At 44.6% G+C, this 15,073-nt stretch overlaps 6 protein-coding genes across 6 annotated transcripts; 2 read left to right on the top strand and 4 right to left on the bottom strand.

Annotated features, from left to right (window-relative positions):
• Nucleotides 1-407: 407 nt before the first annotated feature.
• On the bottom strand, nucleotides 408-1,253 carry L199_004628 (uncharacterized protein; the record flags this gene model as incomplete). Its single annotated transcript, XM_064890353.1, has 2 exons — nucleotides 408-543; nucleotides 691-1,253. The coding sequence occupies 2 exons, from the start codon at nucleotides 1,251-1,253 to the stop codon at nucleotides 408-410; spliced, it is 699 nt and encodes a 232-aa protein (XP_064746425.1).
• A 1,677-nt stretch (nucleotides 1,254-2,930) lies between these two features.
• Nucleotides 2,931-3,612, bottom strand: L199_004627 (uncharacterized protein; the record flags this gene model as incomplete). The annotated part of the gene is made up of 3 exons (XM_064890352.1): nucleotides 2,931-2,975; nucleotides 3,043-3,249; nucleotides 3,352-3,612. The coding sequence occupies 3 exons, from the start codon at nucleotides 3,610-3,612 to the stop codon at nucleotides 2,931-2,933; spliced, it is 513 nt and encodes a 170-aa protein (XP_064746424.1).
• Nucleotides 3,613-4,300: 688 nt separating this feature from the next.
• L199_004626 (uncharacterized protein) lies at nucleotides 4,301-5,700 on the top strand (the record flags this gene model as incomplete). The annotated part of the gene is made up of 4 exons (XM_064890351.1): nucleotides 4,301-4,939; nucleotides 5,039-5,338; nucleotides 5,397-5,521; nucleotides 5,601-5,700. 4 exons carry the CDS (start codon nucleotides 4,301-4,303, stop codon nucleotides 5,698-5,700), a joined length of 1,164 nt encoding a protein of 387 aa, XP_064746423.1.
• Nucleotides 5,701-6,409: 709 nt separating this feature from the next.
• L199_004625 (uncharacterized protein) lies at nucleotides 6,410-8,079 on the bottom strand (the record flags this gene model as incomplete). The annotated part of the gene is made up of 6 exons (XM_064890350.1): nucleotides 6,410-6,845; nucleotides 6,914-6,941; nucleotides 7,042-7,621; nucleotides 7,723-7,872; nucleotides 7,949-7,962; nucleotides 8,040-8,079. The coding sequence occupies 6 exons, from the start codon at nucleotides 8,077-8,079 to the stop codon at nucleotides 6,410-6,412; spliced, it is 1,248 nt and encodes a 415-aa protein (XP_064746422.1).
• A 366-nt stretch (nucleotides 8,080-8,445) lies between these two features.
• L199_004624 (uncharacterized protein) lies at nucleotides 8,446-9,429 on the top strand (the record flags this gene model as incomplete). The annotated part of the gene is made up of 3 exons (XM_064890349.1): nucleotides 8,446-8,493; nucleotides 8,555-8,746; nucleotides 8,875-9,429. 3 exons carry the CDS (start codon nucleotides 8,446-8,448, stop codon nucleotides 9,427-9,429), a joined length of 795 nt encoding a protein of 264 aa, XP_064746421.1.
• Nucleotides 9,430-9,678: 249 nt separating this feature from the next.
• On the bottom strand, nucleotides 9,679-14,625 carry L199_004623 (uncharacterized protein; the record flags this gene model as incomplete). Its single annotated transcript, XM_064890348.1, has 15 exons — nucleotides 9,679-9,850; nucleotides 9,926-10,169; nucleotides 10,237-10,330; nucleotides 10,434-10,706; nucleotides 10,793-11,097; nucleotides 11,223-11,493; nucleotides 11,578-12,049; nucleotides 12,106-12,438; nucleotides 12,490-12,629; nucleotides 12,684-12,989; nucleotides 13,055-13,217; nucleotides 13,284-13,865; nucleotides 13,941-14,275; nucleotides 14,366-14,554; nucleotides 14,608-14,625. The coding sequence occupies 15 exons, from the start codon at nucleotides 14,623-14,625 to the stop codon at nucleotides 9,679-9,681; spliced, it is 3,897 nt and encodes a 1,298-aa protein (XP_064746420.1).
• Nucleotides 14,626-15,073: the final 448 nt, after the last annotated feature.

Genomic DNA, 15,073 nt, shown 5'->3' with positions numbered 1-15,073 from the left:
CCCAAAGGTAATGTTCTACTTAGACCCATTGAGTTCTGACTGATGAAGCGTAAAGATGGAGGAAGAAGTAGGGGAAGGGGTGCAGAGATGGAGTGAAGGGAAGAGAGTATAAATCGAAGTTGAGAGTCAATTGTATTTAACATTTTGTTGGGTAATAGTTTTATGTAGTTTTGTTTTGGTTTGTTTTGTCATAATGTTGTCGAGTTCAGAAACAGGTGGAGTGATCGACCGATGAAGAAATGGAAGCCGAAGAGTGATGGAATTCGATGATGCGATGTATCATGCACAATATGTGGAAGCGGGTGGAGTGAAAAGAAGACATCAACGACTACTCCCCCGCCCGGCCCCCAAGACATGAAGTCATCGGTCTCGTATTCTTTGAATGGCCAGCTCATGGAGAGTGTTACTCACGGATTAGAACCTATTCCCACATACACCGTCCAATTCGATGGAGGCTTAGGGGTATCCTTTTGTTCAGGCTGGGTAGCGTAATAACCGGTTCTCGACATGGGGTAGATCTGCGGCAAGGCAGTTATCTTAGTCCTAGATAATGAATACAAAGACATATAGAGTCAGCATATATTCGATATTGAGAGCGAGCGGACGTTTTAGGTTTTAGGCCAGGGATCATAGATGTAAGGGTATAGAGCACCGGCGGAAGTGGGTGCCGCTCGTCTCATGATGACATACGGGGACCATCCATCAGGAGGCTTACCGGGCCATTCTGCCATAGCAGCTCTTGCTATTCCTGGAGGGGCGTTGTATGGGTAAGGCCACCCCATGTATCCACCGTATTGCAACGTAGGAGCGATGTATCCGTCATTCGCCCATAATCCTCCCCACATCGCTTGAATCGCCGCTTGTTTTTTCTTCATCTCCTCTTCCTCTTTCTTGGCAATTGCAGCTTTGGCCTTTTCGTGTAAAGGTTTGGCCAGCTCTTTAAGGAATTTGAATCCTTCCACTGTCTGAGCTGAATCCGCTAATTTGCCCAACTTCTCTTCTAATCCCTCCAGTTCTCCTTCAGGCATTTTACCTAATATGGTTAAGGCTTTATAGTTGTGAGGCCAATCTAACTCCAATCTAGCCTTGAGGACGTCCATCATCACCTTCTTGAAGTCGTCGTTCTTAGCCCACTTTTCGAATTGAGCCAGCTCGTGATCACCGGGTCCGGTTTGTCTGTTGCCGTTGGTCTCTTTCTCCACATAATCTCTGACCATGCTCTCGGTATCGTTGATCCAAGGACTGAAAGGCATCGTTGTGATGAGGTGGTATATGAGATTCAGTGGCAAAATTCGGTGTGCGGTGAATATGAAAGATAAGTGTAGGAAATGAAGAGGATGCGGTGCCGATTTTGATTGTATATATGATTCTTGAAAAGTCGTGTTTCATCGTTTTGTCGTGATTAGGGTGGCGACCGAATATAAAGGGTAATAAGGAGAACGGAGAATATAAGATAGCGATACACACATACGTCAGTTTCAGTCCCTACTCCTGTTCTAAAATTTCGCGTAGAAGCGATAGACTCACTTTGATGAAGCCGGGATGAGCGGGACACCCCAGGATGGACCAGGAAGAGAAGGATAAGAGAAAGAGTCGATGTAAGAGGATGAGTAGTATGGATGGTATATTCGAGGAGTCACGGGTCGGAGGACGGGAGGAACGTCGTCGGGCCAGTAATTCCAGGGAAGACCCATCTCGTACGGTGGTGGAGTGGTTGATGGGTAGGGAGGTGGGAGCTTACGAAGCTTGTTGGGACGACGACCGAATATGGTGACGAATGAGTACTCGGAGTGTCAACGAAGTGAGAGTAAATAGGGAATGAGGTGATATCGTCAGCTCGGCTTGGGTGTTAGAGCGGTGTAGGGTGAAGGCGGTGTGGACGTTAGCGTAAGGTTTCGTTAATGGTCGGTGATGCGTCGTTAGGTAACAATTATAGGATAATATGGAAGGGAAGTGAGTAGTTCAGGTCAAAAGAAGAAAGACTGATGAGGAAGAAGAAGGAAAAGAGAAGAGAGTGAGAGGTGAGAAGGGAATCGTAAGTTATCCTTATATACCTCTTCAGATTTTCACCCTTGATCGTAGATAAATCCGACACACTAACAGTCAATGCACAGACCGTGGTATAACGGCTATCAGCATGGAGTGGCAAGTCATCAGATACCTTCCCATCAGTACAGCCGATGAGTCAGCATTCTCAGCATTCGGTACCGATAGCATAGCAGTCTAGTCAGCTTGTGAACAATACTGAGATATGGAAAAGAGAGAAAAAAAGCAAATCTTGATGGAAGCATAAGTGATGATGTAGGTGTGTATATGTGTGTGGATGGGAGTGGAAAGTGGCGTAGATGAAGAAAGATCCTCGTTATTGCATCTGCAGATTTTTGACATGCCATTTCATGTCATGTCCTTTCCCTTAGTCTCTTGGTTTTATACACTTTTCAGCTACCAAGAACAATAGGAATCCCTACCCGATTTCTCCGTCATTCCAGTCTTTATTATAGTGAAACAGCGCTAAGAACATCGAACATGTAGGAACACGGCATTTAAGCATGTCTTGATTGATCGATTGGTGGTTGATGGAATGACAAACCGGGGGTAACAGGTCCGAGATACGAAAGGAGGGTTAGTGAGACTAGTGATTCCCCTGATTGATCGCTGTTTGTCCAAGCTTCTTTCCATTTTTTCACAAGAATTGCAAATTCCGTTTCTTTTAGGCTGCTTTGAACATGATCAGGAGTGGGACATGGCCGCATGTTACAGTCGATATCATGAAAATCAGATGAGAATGACAATCATCATGAGGGCGCAGTGTGAGTGTGTATTCCAATCATGAGGGGTAAGTAAGCCATTTCATATCATGTCTTTGATCATAGAGAAAGATCTTGTTCTTCTTGTTCATCTAGGGAGCTTATCGTACAGTACATGCTCGGCTAAGTCTTCTTCACTACATCACCCACACCAGGCACTTCACCGGTCTACCGTCATGCCTCATCAATATTAGCGAGGTACTACCACATTGTTGTACGGGAGCAAGTGACCTACCACATCTTCCACCTTCACTTTCTGACCTTTTCCTAACCTCTCACCCAGATGTGCCCATACGCCCACACCCAATCCTATAGATGCACCACCAAGTATCAAAGATGGTAAAGGTGCTCTTCGGAGGAACAAAGCGGGTATCAACATTGCTGAGAGTGTTGCCGATATTATAGAGTAATCGTTCGATCGAGTCTGTTGGGTATCTGCTTTCTACTCCAACAACCAAGTATCAGTGCATCATTCTCTCTTAAGCCGTATTTTGAAGACATCTCGGTAACAATTGAGACGAAGTGAGAAATTTCAGAAACTCACTATCCTAATTAACCTATCTCTCACAGCACTTTCCCCATACCCTAATCCCGCTCCAGCCACAGCACCAACTCCAGTTCCAAGTATCGAGGTATGCATCAGACCTCTGACACTGAACGGTCTTCTTCTCAACACCAAGGTTCTAACTAAGTATATGGGAGGTACGATCATCGAGGCGAGTTGGGCATAACGAAGGGACGAATGGAGGAGGACCTGAGTCTCGGGTGGATGTGAGGAGAACAAGGCGGTATTGGACGATGTCATGTCGATGAGCAGGGATACAAGGATAGCTGAATCTTAGCGATGAGATATAGGGGTAGGGCTGGGATGTGAGTTGGTCTTGAGATGGGAAAACATTAGTCTTCGTATTCGTACTCTGTACTATCGAAAGGAATTTCTTGGTTCTTTGCTAGTATGACGTATCATCATGCTGATCAGCGGCGATCGCCGCCACAGGAAATGATGATATCATCACTTCTGGATTCATCCTCTAGCTCGGTTGTATTTTTGTCGATGTTGTTGTTGTATACGAATGGAATTTGACATGTCACAACTCACTTGCAAAAAGAATAAATCCCAAGAGAGCGCTGCTACTTCAGCTCAGGATCCGGGAGGAGCGATGCCATCACCTCCTTAATCGATAATTAATCGATAAGATATATCTCCTATCAATGTCTTCACCATGTTACGCTCGAATTCTTCCCCACTCTTCAGACCTTTCAAAGGGCGTCGATCAACTTCTCCTCCACCACTCTCCCACTCACACACACACTCCCATTCACACTCACATCAATCATCTCTCCTCAACCATGACAATAGGCTCCCACTCATAACATCCCTCATAGTGGGGTTACTGTTCCTCATATCCCTATTCTCTCATCCGGACTCATCGATATCTCATAAATTCCAAATACCCGGCATACTACCTTCCAAACCCTCTCATCCTCCCATCATGCAGCTCATAGATCCAGTCCTCTCATCAAGACTCAATTCAACGTATGACCAATATCTGAAATTTTGTCCTAATGGTGCTTCACCCATTCACTCAAATCCATCACTCACTAATTCTCAGAAGATACGATATAACACCCTCAAGAAAAAGGGAAAGTATATGTTGGTTACCAATACCAGACAGATACAAGATCACCTACCCGACTTACTCAATACGATTATCATCCTAATAGACTATCTCGGTAAAGATCAATTGCATTTATCGATATTGGAAGGACCTTCATCCGACTGCACCCCTCAGATCATCCAGAATGTCTTAATTCCCTTACTACAATCTTTGGAGGTACCAGATAATCAAGTCAATATAGTAACGGACGAACCCAAGATCCACTGGTCAGATCATAATAGGATAGAGAAAATATCTGAACTTCGTAATAGGGCTTTGGAACCTCTATGGCTCAACTCCAATTGGAAGAAAGAAATTAGCAGTGTGGTTTTTTTCAATGATGTTTATCTATCTGCTTCAGATGTGTTGGAATTGATATATCAGCATGATAATAATGGAGCGAGTATAACGACGGGTATGGATTGGTGGAAGAAAAGACCAGAGTATTATTATGATATATGGGTAGGACGGACTGTAAGTGTTCGGTTTCGACCAACCAGCATAAGGTTGCTACATTGTCGAGTGTTGTTATTGAGTCAATCAGTTGATGAATCTTTTGATATTATGTTATAGATCGATACGGGAGATTTATTCTATCCAATAGATAATCCATGGTGGACTCCATCCTCAAATCTATTCCATAATTCCCCAAATTCCAAGACGAAGTATAACAAATTACAACCATTCCAAGTTTACTCATCTTGGAATGCCTTAGCCATCTTATCGCCCGAACCTTCCCTACCACCTTATAACGTACGGTTCAGAAGAGGTGATAAGGCGAAAGGGGAATGCGCTGCTAGTGAATGTACCCTTGTAGCGAGCGATTATTGGAAGGCTGGGTTTGGGAAGGTTATGGTAGTACCGAGTGTTCAAGTGAGTGATAACTATCTTGATAAAGGAACTCATTTGGGACTGATCGAATAATGTTTAGTTGGCATACGAAAGGGATGTAGCCTCTGATATAGTAGATGACATGACTAAGCAGAAAAAAATATTAGGTTGGATAGACGGTGTACCGCCTAAACAATCAGATGATAAAGTAGATTGGATAAACAAGTGAGTTAACACCTTGTGGGCTCTGGTGATATGATGTATGATATGGTGTGGGGCTAATTGAAATTGACCCGTATGGAAGACCCCCAGAGAAAGTACGTTGTCATCCATGGCCCGAGACTAATGGATTAAGTGCGAATGTATGGGAAGAAACTAGATGGGTTGATCCTTGGCTTGACTAAAAGATTAGAAGATTGATGATATGACTTGATATGATACGATATGATATTCTTGTATTGGCAGCTTTCCGCGCAGATAACTCAGTGGTCTTCTTCTTGCTGGTCTTGCCTATGCGCAACCTGGCAGATCAACCTATTGCCATAGTTCACTCTTCAAATAGAGGAAGAGCAAAGCTTATCGAGCCATTCATCAGATCATCTTATATTCATCAAACCTTTCACTCTTCAGCTCATCTTTGTTCTCTTGTTCTACCGCTGCTTCGGGCGTTTGAGATACAGTATTTATATGATTTTTATCAGAACTTCTACTGCTAAAGGCAGCTTAGTAAAGTGTACAACGTTAGTACGACAGCATGTCATGAGAGGCAACTGCACGTACGTTGTGGTGCAATATCACCAAAATCGCAAAAATGGACAAAGACAAAGACGTTAAAGACATTTTTCTTTTGCATAGAGCAGCATCACAAGAGAATATTCAAAAATTCATCGCTTTCATGTTTCTGATATTGAATGCTATTACTTGAAACACAAAGACAAGAACAAATCGTTCACACAGAGTCCCTATTGATAGTACCAGTATACTCACAAAACACTTCTGATCCTCACAGGACCGTCATAGAAGGTAGCTTTCACAACTAATCTTGCTCCCTTCGTCATTTGTTTCTCTTTTTTGGCAACGTAATGTCTTCAAACCACACATATCGATCATGACCTACCGGCGTCTCTTGTACGCCCTATCATCCTCTTTCACCCCTACTCCATTGTTGTTCCTCATACCAGACGGTCCGGAAGGTATATTTCTAGGACCATTTCCATTAGACCTATCCCGTCTATCTCCATCTGCACCTCCTCTTCCAAGACCAGATCCAGGAGTATGCCGCTCATTCCGATTTTTATCCTCCCTATCTCTATCTCGTCTAGTATGGCTTGTGTGACTTCCCTCTCTGCGATCTCTATCACTAGGCGGATGCGAATGCGAGTGCGAGTGCGAGTGTGAAGGTCGAGTAGGAGTAGAGGCATTAGATGATATTGCGTTGAGAATCGCTGAGGATGAGGAAGAAGATGGGATAGGACCGAAATGGGATTTGTAAGAGGATAACTCGGTACGAAGGGATTGGACGAGAGTGAGATGATGATTCAAGTCGGAGCTGTCAGGATGAATTATCGTTATTGGCTTTAGCTACGGTCCCCAGGAAAATCTGAAAAGGTAACTCACTCTAATGAGGATATCACTTTTCTCGAATCTAGTTACACAAAATCAAAATTAGAGATAATGTATCATATTTCATGAAGTGATACTCCCAACTATCCAATCATGAACTAGTAATGCTTGCCCTTACTCACCTTCCAAAGATTTCTCCATCCTCACTTCTAAATCCTCTTTCCTCCCCGATTCCAATATCATCTCACCCAATTCTTCATTCTCCTTAATCAGCTCTTTGACCCTATCCAGAACCTTTTCCATATCAATTTGTGATAACCCTGATGCCGGTGGTATCACTTTCTTCGGAGATTCTGCTTCGGTACCGCCTTGTACAATAGCATCAGAAGGACCAGGTGGGTTTGGGATGCTCGGAGTGGCAGGTGGCATATCAACGTCCAAAGTCACTTTTGAGGACGTTGCCAATGAGCTTGAAGATGCAGGCTGGGGGATGGGAAGAGGAGACGGTATAGTAGGATTTTGTGAAGTTTTGATCGTACCTCTTGTAGGTGGATTGGGACCTAGGAAGGTATATCGTAAAGCTTGATTATCCCTGGTCAATTCCGAGATGTGTGTACGTAGTACTGCTAGGACAGGTAGGAGGGAAGGAGGTACTTCAATAGGTTGGTTGTTAGCAGAACTGAGACTAGGCTGAGTGGTAGATACGGGGATGGTTGGATGCTGAGGAGAAATTTGCTGAGTTTTCAAAGAGGCTATTTCAGCCTATGAATAATAACATAACCAGGTTTATCAGTTCTATATGAATTCCTTGGGGTTTCTATATGCTGTTGGACCTATGTGTGGAGCAGAAGATCGATGCTCACCATCAACTCATCCCTCTCTTTCTCCAACTCCGAAACTCTTTTCCCCAACCTCAACTCATTAGCACTGGGTATGGCCTTCTCATCGATAGTCAACTGTATATTGGAGATATTCGGCAATTTGACTGCAGAAGGTTTCTCGGGACTGCTGAACTGTTGTATCATATCATCAGTATCTATTTCATATAGTGTCCTTCGTGAGAGATTCAATGAAATCTCTGGATCTCACCTCGTCATCAGGATCTATAGTTGATAATGATCAGAGTAAGTTACAATATCATATGCCTTGCGGATGTCATTTATGAAATGTGCTATCTTACTATCTGGATCCCTCAGGAGATCTTCGAAGTCCTCGTCCATCGTTTCCACCCTTGAGTAATGGTATGTGAACCGCAGAGTAATGTCAAGCTACAAACATATAGAAGCAAAGAGACATGCAACCCAACATATCCCTACAGTGTAGTACAAGCACGCACGGACGGCAGCCCCTCTCGAAACACGTGGCGACGATGTGGAGTCCCGCAGATCTACTTCCTCCACACAAGAGAATCACTGGATGGACGATGAGGATGAGGATGAGCGAGTAAACAGAATATCTGTCAGTCTATCTTCACTTTTCAGCTTGATCGCAAATAGTATACAGAGTGAAATGAGCTACTAGACTATTATACCAAGGCCGCCATACGGAAACTTTCGATTTCAAATCAAATTGCTCAAGTAACAGAAATGAAGATCTACGCCATCAAGATACCTGATCAACCGATCCCCAACGAGGTCAGTCCCTCGACCTACCAATACATCTCGGCATAAGCTGACTAATCAATTCATGAATCAGACCTTTGATAAATTACTGCTACTGATGGAACCACAAGGTCGAGAACGTATAAAGCGATTTCGCCTATGGGATGATGCGTTACGCTCGTTAGTAGCTAGATTAACGATGACTTGGTTTTTGACCTTCAAGGGGTTATTGATGGATGACAAATTACCAACGTTTGGAAGGAAAGGTAAAGGGAAACCTATCTTGGTGGGTCAACTTCCTTTTCTCCTATAGGTTTATCCAAAATTCGTCCCCTTTCGACTTTACTGTATTTATGTCTATGTCCTAGTTTATGTTTTTACTAACTCTTGTCCCTGACCATCCACCATCACCAGGCTACACCTACCCTCGACCCCCCTTTGGAATTCAACAACACACATGAATCAGCCTACATACTCTTCGCAGTCCTTCGATCTCCCTCACCCCTAGCTTGCGTGGGTATAGATATCATGTCACCTGTATCTGATCCAGTGGATACTCAAGAAGGTATATCCGATCAGCTTACGCTCAGGGAGAAATTATCCCTGGCAGGAAAGATGAGTGATCAAGAGAGGAATAAGAGATTGATGAATCTCTGGACGCTGAAGGAAGGATATACGAAAGCTATTGGAGAAGGGATAACATTCGGATTGGAGAGGATAGAAGTTATATTGGATGATCAGGGTGATGTACAGTGTGTGAAAGTTGATGGGAAGGATTCGGAGGATATTGGTTGGAATTATAGACTAGGGAATGTAGAGGGGAATAGATGGGCGGTATGGTGGAGAGGTGATGATGCTGAGGAAGAAGGAGGGGTGGAAGTTGTCGATGTGGGATGGGAGAAATTTGAGAAGCCGTTGGTGGATTTGGTAATTAAGTTGGGATTGCAGAATGGACAAGATCATGTATAGTACTTGTAAGATCGTACAATTGTGTAACGCTCAATATGTACTATACTGTACGTCTTCATATACGACTGTTCGTTCAAACAAATCGTTCGGACACCTGAGCACGACTGCGTTCAATAAGTATGCAATCACTTCATTACAATATATACATGCTTCTATCTAACGTACAATACCTCGTTCACCTCATACAAATCGAACAATCAATCACCCAACTCTACGTTCTATCACTAGAAAATTCCTTCCTGACAACGTCTAATGCATTCCACTCGCCGCTTCCAATATCCTGACCACATCGCTCCTATCAGCAGGTTCCTTCTGTCCATTCCCGTTGATTCTCGAAATATGTTCATGAGAGTTGGAACCATGTAAAATCTTTTCTGATTCCTCAGGACTGAATAAATTGGTGTTGAGGAATTTTTGAACGCTAAAAACGACGAAACGAAGATGGAGTCAGCCTCTTTGTTTACATTCCACTTAATTAACTTGTCTCCAAACTCACAAATCCCCATCAATCCATCCTGCCGTATCTCTCTTGACCAACGAACTCCCACCTTTCCTCCAATCTTTCCACTGGACTCCACCAGGTCCTTTCCAGTATTTGTCTAGATTTCTTTGTAGATCGTCAAGAATCTTGGTGGCTGATGGAGTCAGTTCACCAATTATTCCCAATCTCCCTGTAGATGTTGCGAATAGTTGATTGGGGATGAGAACGTCTGATGAGGATGTTGGAGGGGCCAGTGAACCTTTAACATCAAATCAGGGGTATAAGCTGGTGCTCTGAGAGTGGAATCGAGGCGAAGACTAGCTTACCTGGTATAAATCGAGCGATCTCTTCATGTAATCCAAAGGAAGCAGCTGTTTCAATTCCTTCCTTCAGTCTGAACGTGAGGATGTTCGAGTAGCCCTACATCATATTATCAGCTTACGAGTCTGCCTTCGGCCGTCATGTATCCGATGACGACTTCTTGTCGGGAAGGACGTTCTGTATCATGGTGATAGCCACTTACATCACCAATCACGATACCCTCACCACCATCCCTTACCCTGCCCATCGCCGTAACCTGATGAGTCGCCAGATCCCTCGTATCATCATATATCTTACCGCTTCCTTCATCAATGCTCAGCACGATGATACTTCGCATTCCGTCACCTAGAACCAGGCGATCCTCGTTCTCGATATCGGACGGTACGACAGTAAGGTGAGAAGCGAGGAAAGCAGACGAGAAAGATGACACTTCCGTGAGTGTAGGTGGATTGGGAGAGAGTCGGTTGATCGATACCTATTATTCAACGATCATAATTGATTAGAAATCAGTCCATTTCGGATGAGTACAGCCGGATTGATTAACAGTGAATGGATACTCACCTTGCTTCCCGAAGCGACAGCCAAAAACCCATGAACAACCTCCAAATCATATAACGGCCCCTCAACAGTCTTCTCAACCACAACTTTAAATTCCCATTCTTGCTTTTCATTCTGTACGATATCGATCAACATCAATCTACCTTGTTTGACATTGATATAACTATCTTCATCATCATATTCGTCCTTATCTTCCTCGTCAGAAGGTAAGATGGCCGTTCCGGCGCATAGATATTTCTTACCGTTCAGTAAGACGGCTTTGAGAGAGGTTATCTCTTCTCGTGCTTTCAAGGGTAATTCAGACAGGGCTGCGACGCATCAAGAACAGTCAGCGATTAATCCTAGCCTTCTCCGTCCCGGAAACAACGTAAAACCTCGATAGAGATCCTGCAGTTATCCAACTCCGAAGACGAGATGATCAGGTTATACTTACGAGTCAGCGTGTTCGAATCCCTCAATTCCATCGAACTGATCTGCAAAACCTCTCCATTCTGACTGTCCATCGTCTTCACCATTACCCCATCGACTAGTAGATTCTCGCTGTAAGCTATCAACTTCGTAGCGGATCTGTCTCCCAGATCGAGCGTCTGGACAGACAATTTCTTGAGCGAGTTGATTTTCGTCAATGATATCCCGGTTGAAGATGCTAAGACGAGGACTTCACCGTGGGTGGGTGAAGATATCGATGTCGAGGCGATTATATCCTGTGAATAGATTCAATACATACTCAGTCAGGTCGTTCTCTGGTATACATATTCTTCGAAAACGAGGACCAGGGAGATACTCACCTTCCTATTAACAGACGAGAAATCTACTCTATCCCCACTCTCAAAAATCACAGACATCCTCTCGCTCAGCCCTATACCTATCACCTTATCATCCCCTACAACCGGTCCAGTGGTAGGACAGATACTCAATGGTCTATTACCCAACGAAGACGATTTCCTAGATTTGACGATGACTTCATTGTTAGGTCCAGATGGCTCGAGATCGTAGATTACTAGAGATCCATCACTTAATCCAGCTAATAGTTGGATACCGCTCGTTGATGTTGAGCTTGAGCTGAACGGTCTGAGGTGGAGGGAAGAAGGGAAGAATTGTTCGATGAGTGTGGTCACACCTGTTGATCCCGATAGGATTTGGGCCAGGGTATATAGCAAGATCTCGTTGGTCCATGTGCCAATAGCCAGAACGGGTGAAGGTAGAGTTGCAGATTGGATGACAGAGACGGATGATATTTCGGAAGCGACATTGATTGAGCTGGGGGTCAGAAGAAGATTAGCTACGCTTCGACGTGTAGTTACTAGCTGACTCACGCGACGAGATTCAAGCCATTCGGGGTAGCTTCAAAGAGCTTCACTTCACCGCCGCACTTGGCAACCACAACTAAAGACTCGTATACTTGCCCGGCGATAATTTCTGATTCTTTGTCCAAGTCAATTGATCCGGCTGACAGCCCGCTGGTCACATCTGACCATAGCGCGATGCCATCCGGAGAGACTTGAACAAGTATGTCTGCACCGGGCACAACGCCAGCTGCTATTGTCGATGTCGATGAGACTTGTTCCGCCGTTTCAATCGGACTTATCTCCGGGTCCATCTGAAGAAGCAACGTTGTAGAAGACGTCGAGAGCAAAAGGCGTGATACTCTGCTGAAAATGTAAGTGACCGGCTGAAGCTTCAATGTACGGACGACTTACCCTGATGAGTCGGTCAATGACCAGACCCTCTCGACACCATCTATGCCTTCTACGTTCACAACTTCCTCTAGTCCCACGCCACTTCGGACGATCCTGAGCGAATTGGTATTTGACGCCCCGGAAGAGATTACGAGGTGTGACTAGTAATACATGTCAGCTGTGTGGTAGTTGAGTGAGAGAACGAGGCAGCTCACCAATCCACCGCCTTCCTCGTGTACCGCGCAGAAATCCTTGACAGGAGCGACGTTCATCCATCTTTCTTTGACGTCAACATCTCCCCGCCACTCATTACCTTGATCTTCATGTGTCACCGTCCACAATCCCTCTTCAGCCTCGTCTCTCGCTTTGCCTTTGCCTTTCCTGGGTCCGGAAGGCGACGTCGAGTGCTGAACGGTATCAGGTGAAGGTAGCTGTATTCTCAATAGAGACGAATCGCCGGCGGCTGACGATAAGAAAAGGTACGATGAGTCGAGATATGTCAGGGACGATGGAGGTGAGGCCTATATTCGATCGTTGATGAACAAGCTGGAAAATACCTTTCTAAAACGAATGATGATGGACTGACCTTTCCCACTTCCACCTTTCTCACTCTGACTGTGCCATTCTGCCCAGTGGCACCTTCAAGTATACCCTGATTCTCAAATTCCCATCCAATAGCGGTCAATCTACCACACTCGTCTCCTATGATAGCACTTGCTCCTGTGGAATGAGCTTCAATTATACTTGCACTATCAATCAAACAGAGACAGCCATCAGCTCAATCCTGGAACTCTTACCCTGTTCAGCTGACTCACGCTAAGACCGTACCAAATCCTTGTCGTACTCTCCAGACAGGTTTCAATTCCCATCTTTCATTCGCCGAATCGCCAAGCCCTTTGGAGTTTACACTGGACTTCCTTCGTTTATTCGTCGTACTGACCAGTTCAGTCTGAGGTGATCTTCTAACATTCGCACCTCTAGGACTGGTTTGCGTGTTCGTACCCGAAACTGCTGATAACCTTCGTAATGCCTTTGGTGATTGTTGCGTCACACCTAAGTTGTACAATACACCGTGTTCATCACCTATGACCAACAGTGAATATTCCTTTTCACCTCCTGAGGAGGAAGGGATAGGTAAGACTCGTCTGGCTGCTGGGCAGGAGAATGGAATTTGGTTGAAGTCTGTTTCCTCGGTCAATGTCAAGTTTGAGGATAGAGGTGAGATCACATCGACAGTTCTTGATAGGTCATCGAAGGAATGCGATGAGAGAGATAATGTACGAGCTTGGAGTTGAAGATCGGAAGTTGCTGATAACCATAGGAACGATACGATCGGTCCAGATGATGTTGAGGGAACAGGTAAGAATGCTAGGTGAAGTAAGTTATGTTCTCGTATACTATTCGCCAGTAGTCAGTACATCCAATGTCTATTTTCGAGAAGAGATAATCATCAGGTTTGATATTTTACTCACTTGATGTTGAAGTTATCTTTAAAGATCAACCTCTTCCCTTCATCGACCATATTAATGTCACCGGCTGTACTGGCCCTTCTCTTCTTGGCGTCTTTATCTTTTTCTACTTCCAATTCGATACATGATAGCACACCTATCCAGAGACTTACGAGCGCAACATTCTGATGTGCGATTACAGATGTAAAGAACTCTGCCTGACGGAGTGTTGGAGTAGGCGGAGTGAGTTGTATTGAGGAAGTGACGATCAATGAGGGTGTAGGGGAAGTAGAGTATGTTAGGAGTAAGAGATGAGCTGAAGGAGGTGCGAGAAGTACAAGGATATGAGGTCGTGCGCCCTAAATTTCAAATCAAATTCATGTCAGTTACACTCAAGAAAAGGACGGCCTATCGAGATTGATTGAGTCTGTATCGATTTCGTGACTGACCTCAACTTCAACCTTTTCTATCCCCACGATGTTCCCCCACACTTCCGACTCAGTCTGATATACTAGACCCTTTGATTCCACGTCCCATACTTCCACTCGATCCGGTTTGGCAACTATTAACGAAGTGGAGTCTGGCCCCGCGAAACCTGATACTTTGAGAGTATTGAGGATCGGCGTAGGTGTGAGTGCCTATGTGATAGTTGATCAGCAGAGCCATGTGTGACGGTGGATGATCAGCTCACCGAAGCTATATACAGCATTTTGGGTCACTGATATTCTCTCTGACCAGTGCTGCGATACGGGGATGCTGCTATAGATGACCAGATGATACAGGTTCAAGATATGAGTGATTATCGATCGCGTATCTGTGATGAGTATGAGCTGGTCACCTAGTGATGCATCATTTCATCGCCGATAGCCGGGTGGAGGCTAGTAGGTACAAAGTGAGGGGAAGATGTAAGCGATATCGAGGGAAGATTGGTCACGTGACTGTGCTACCGTGGTATAGTGGTACCGGCAAAGGAATGTTCCCCTCAAGCGAAATTGCAGTTGCAACAAGAGTGAAATTGGTGTTGATGGGGTTGGACAACAGAGGCGGTCACAAGCGAAAGACGGTAAGTAACATACACAAATATACTTCTCTACCAACACCCCATCTCATCATACACCATACATCCTGTAATACTCAACCTTGTCGTAGCTCCCCCA

The sequence above is a fragment of the Kwoniella botswanensis genome, chromosome 1 (genome assembly GCF_036426115.1).
Source record: "Kwoniella botswanensis chromosome 1, complete sequence".
In the NCBI taxonomy this organism is placed as follows: Eukaryota; Fungi; Basidiomycota; class Tremellomycetes; order Tremellales; family Cryptococcaceae; genus Kwoniella; species Kwoniella botswanensis.
The sequence above is the reverse complement of the archived record's forward strand: the minus strand, read 5'-3'. Positions and strand labels throughout refer to the sequence as shown.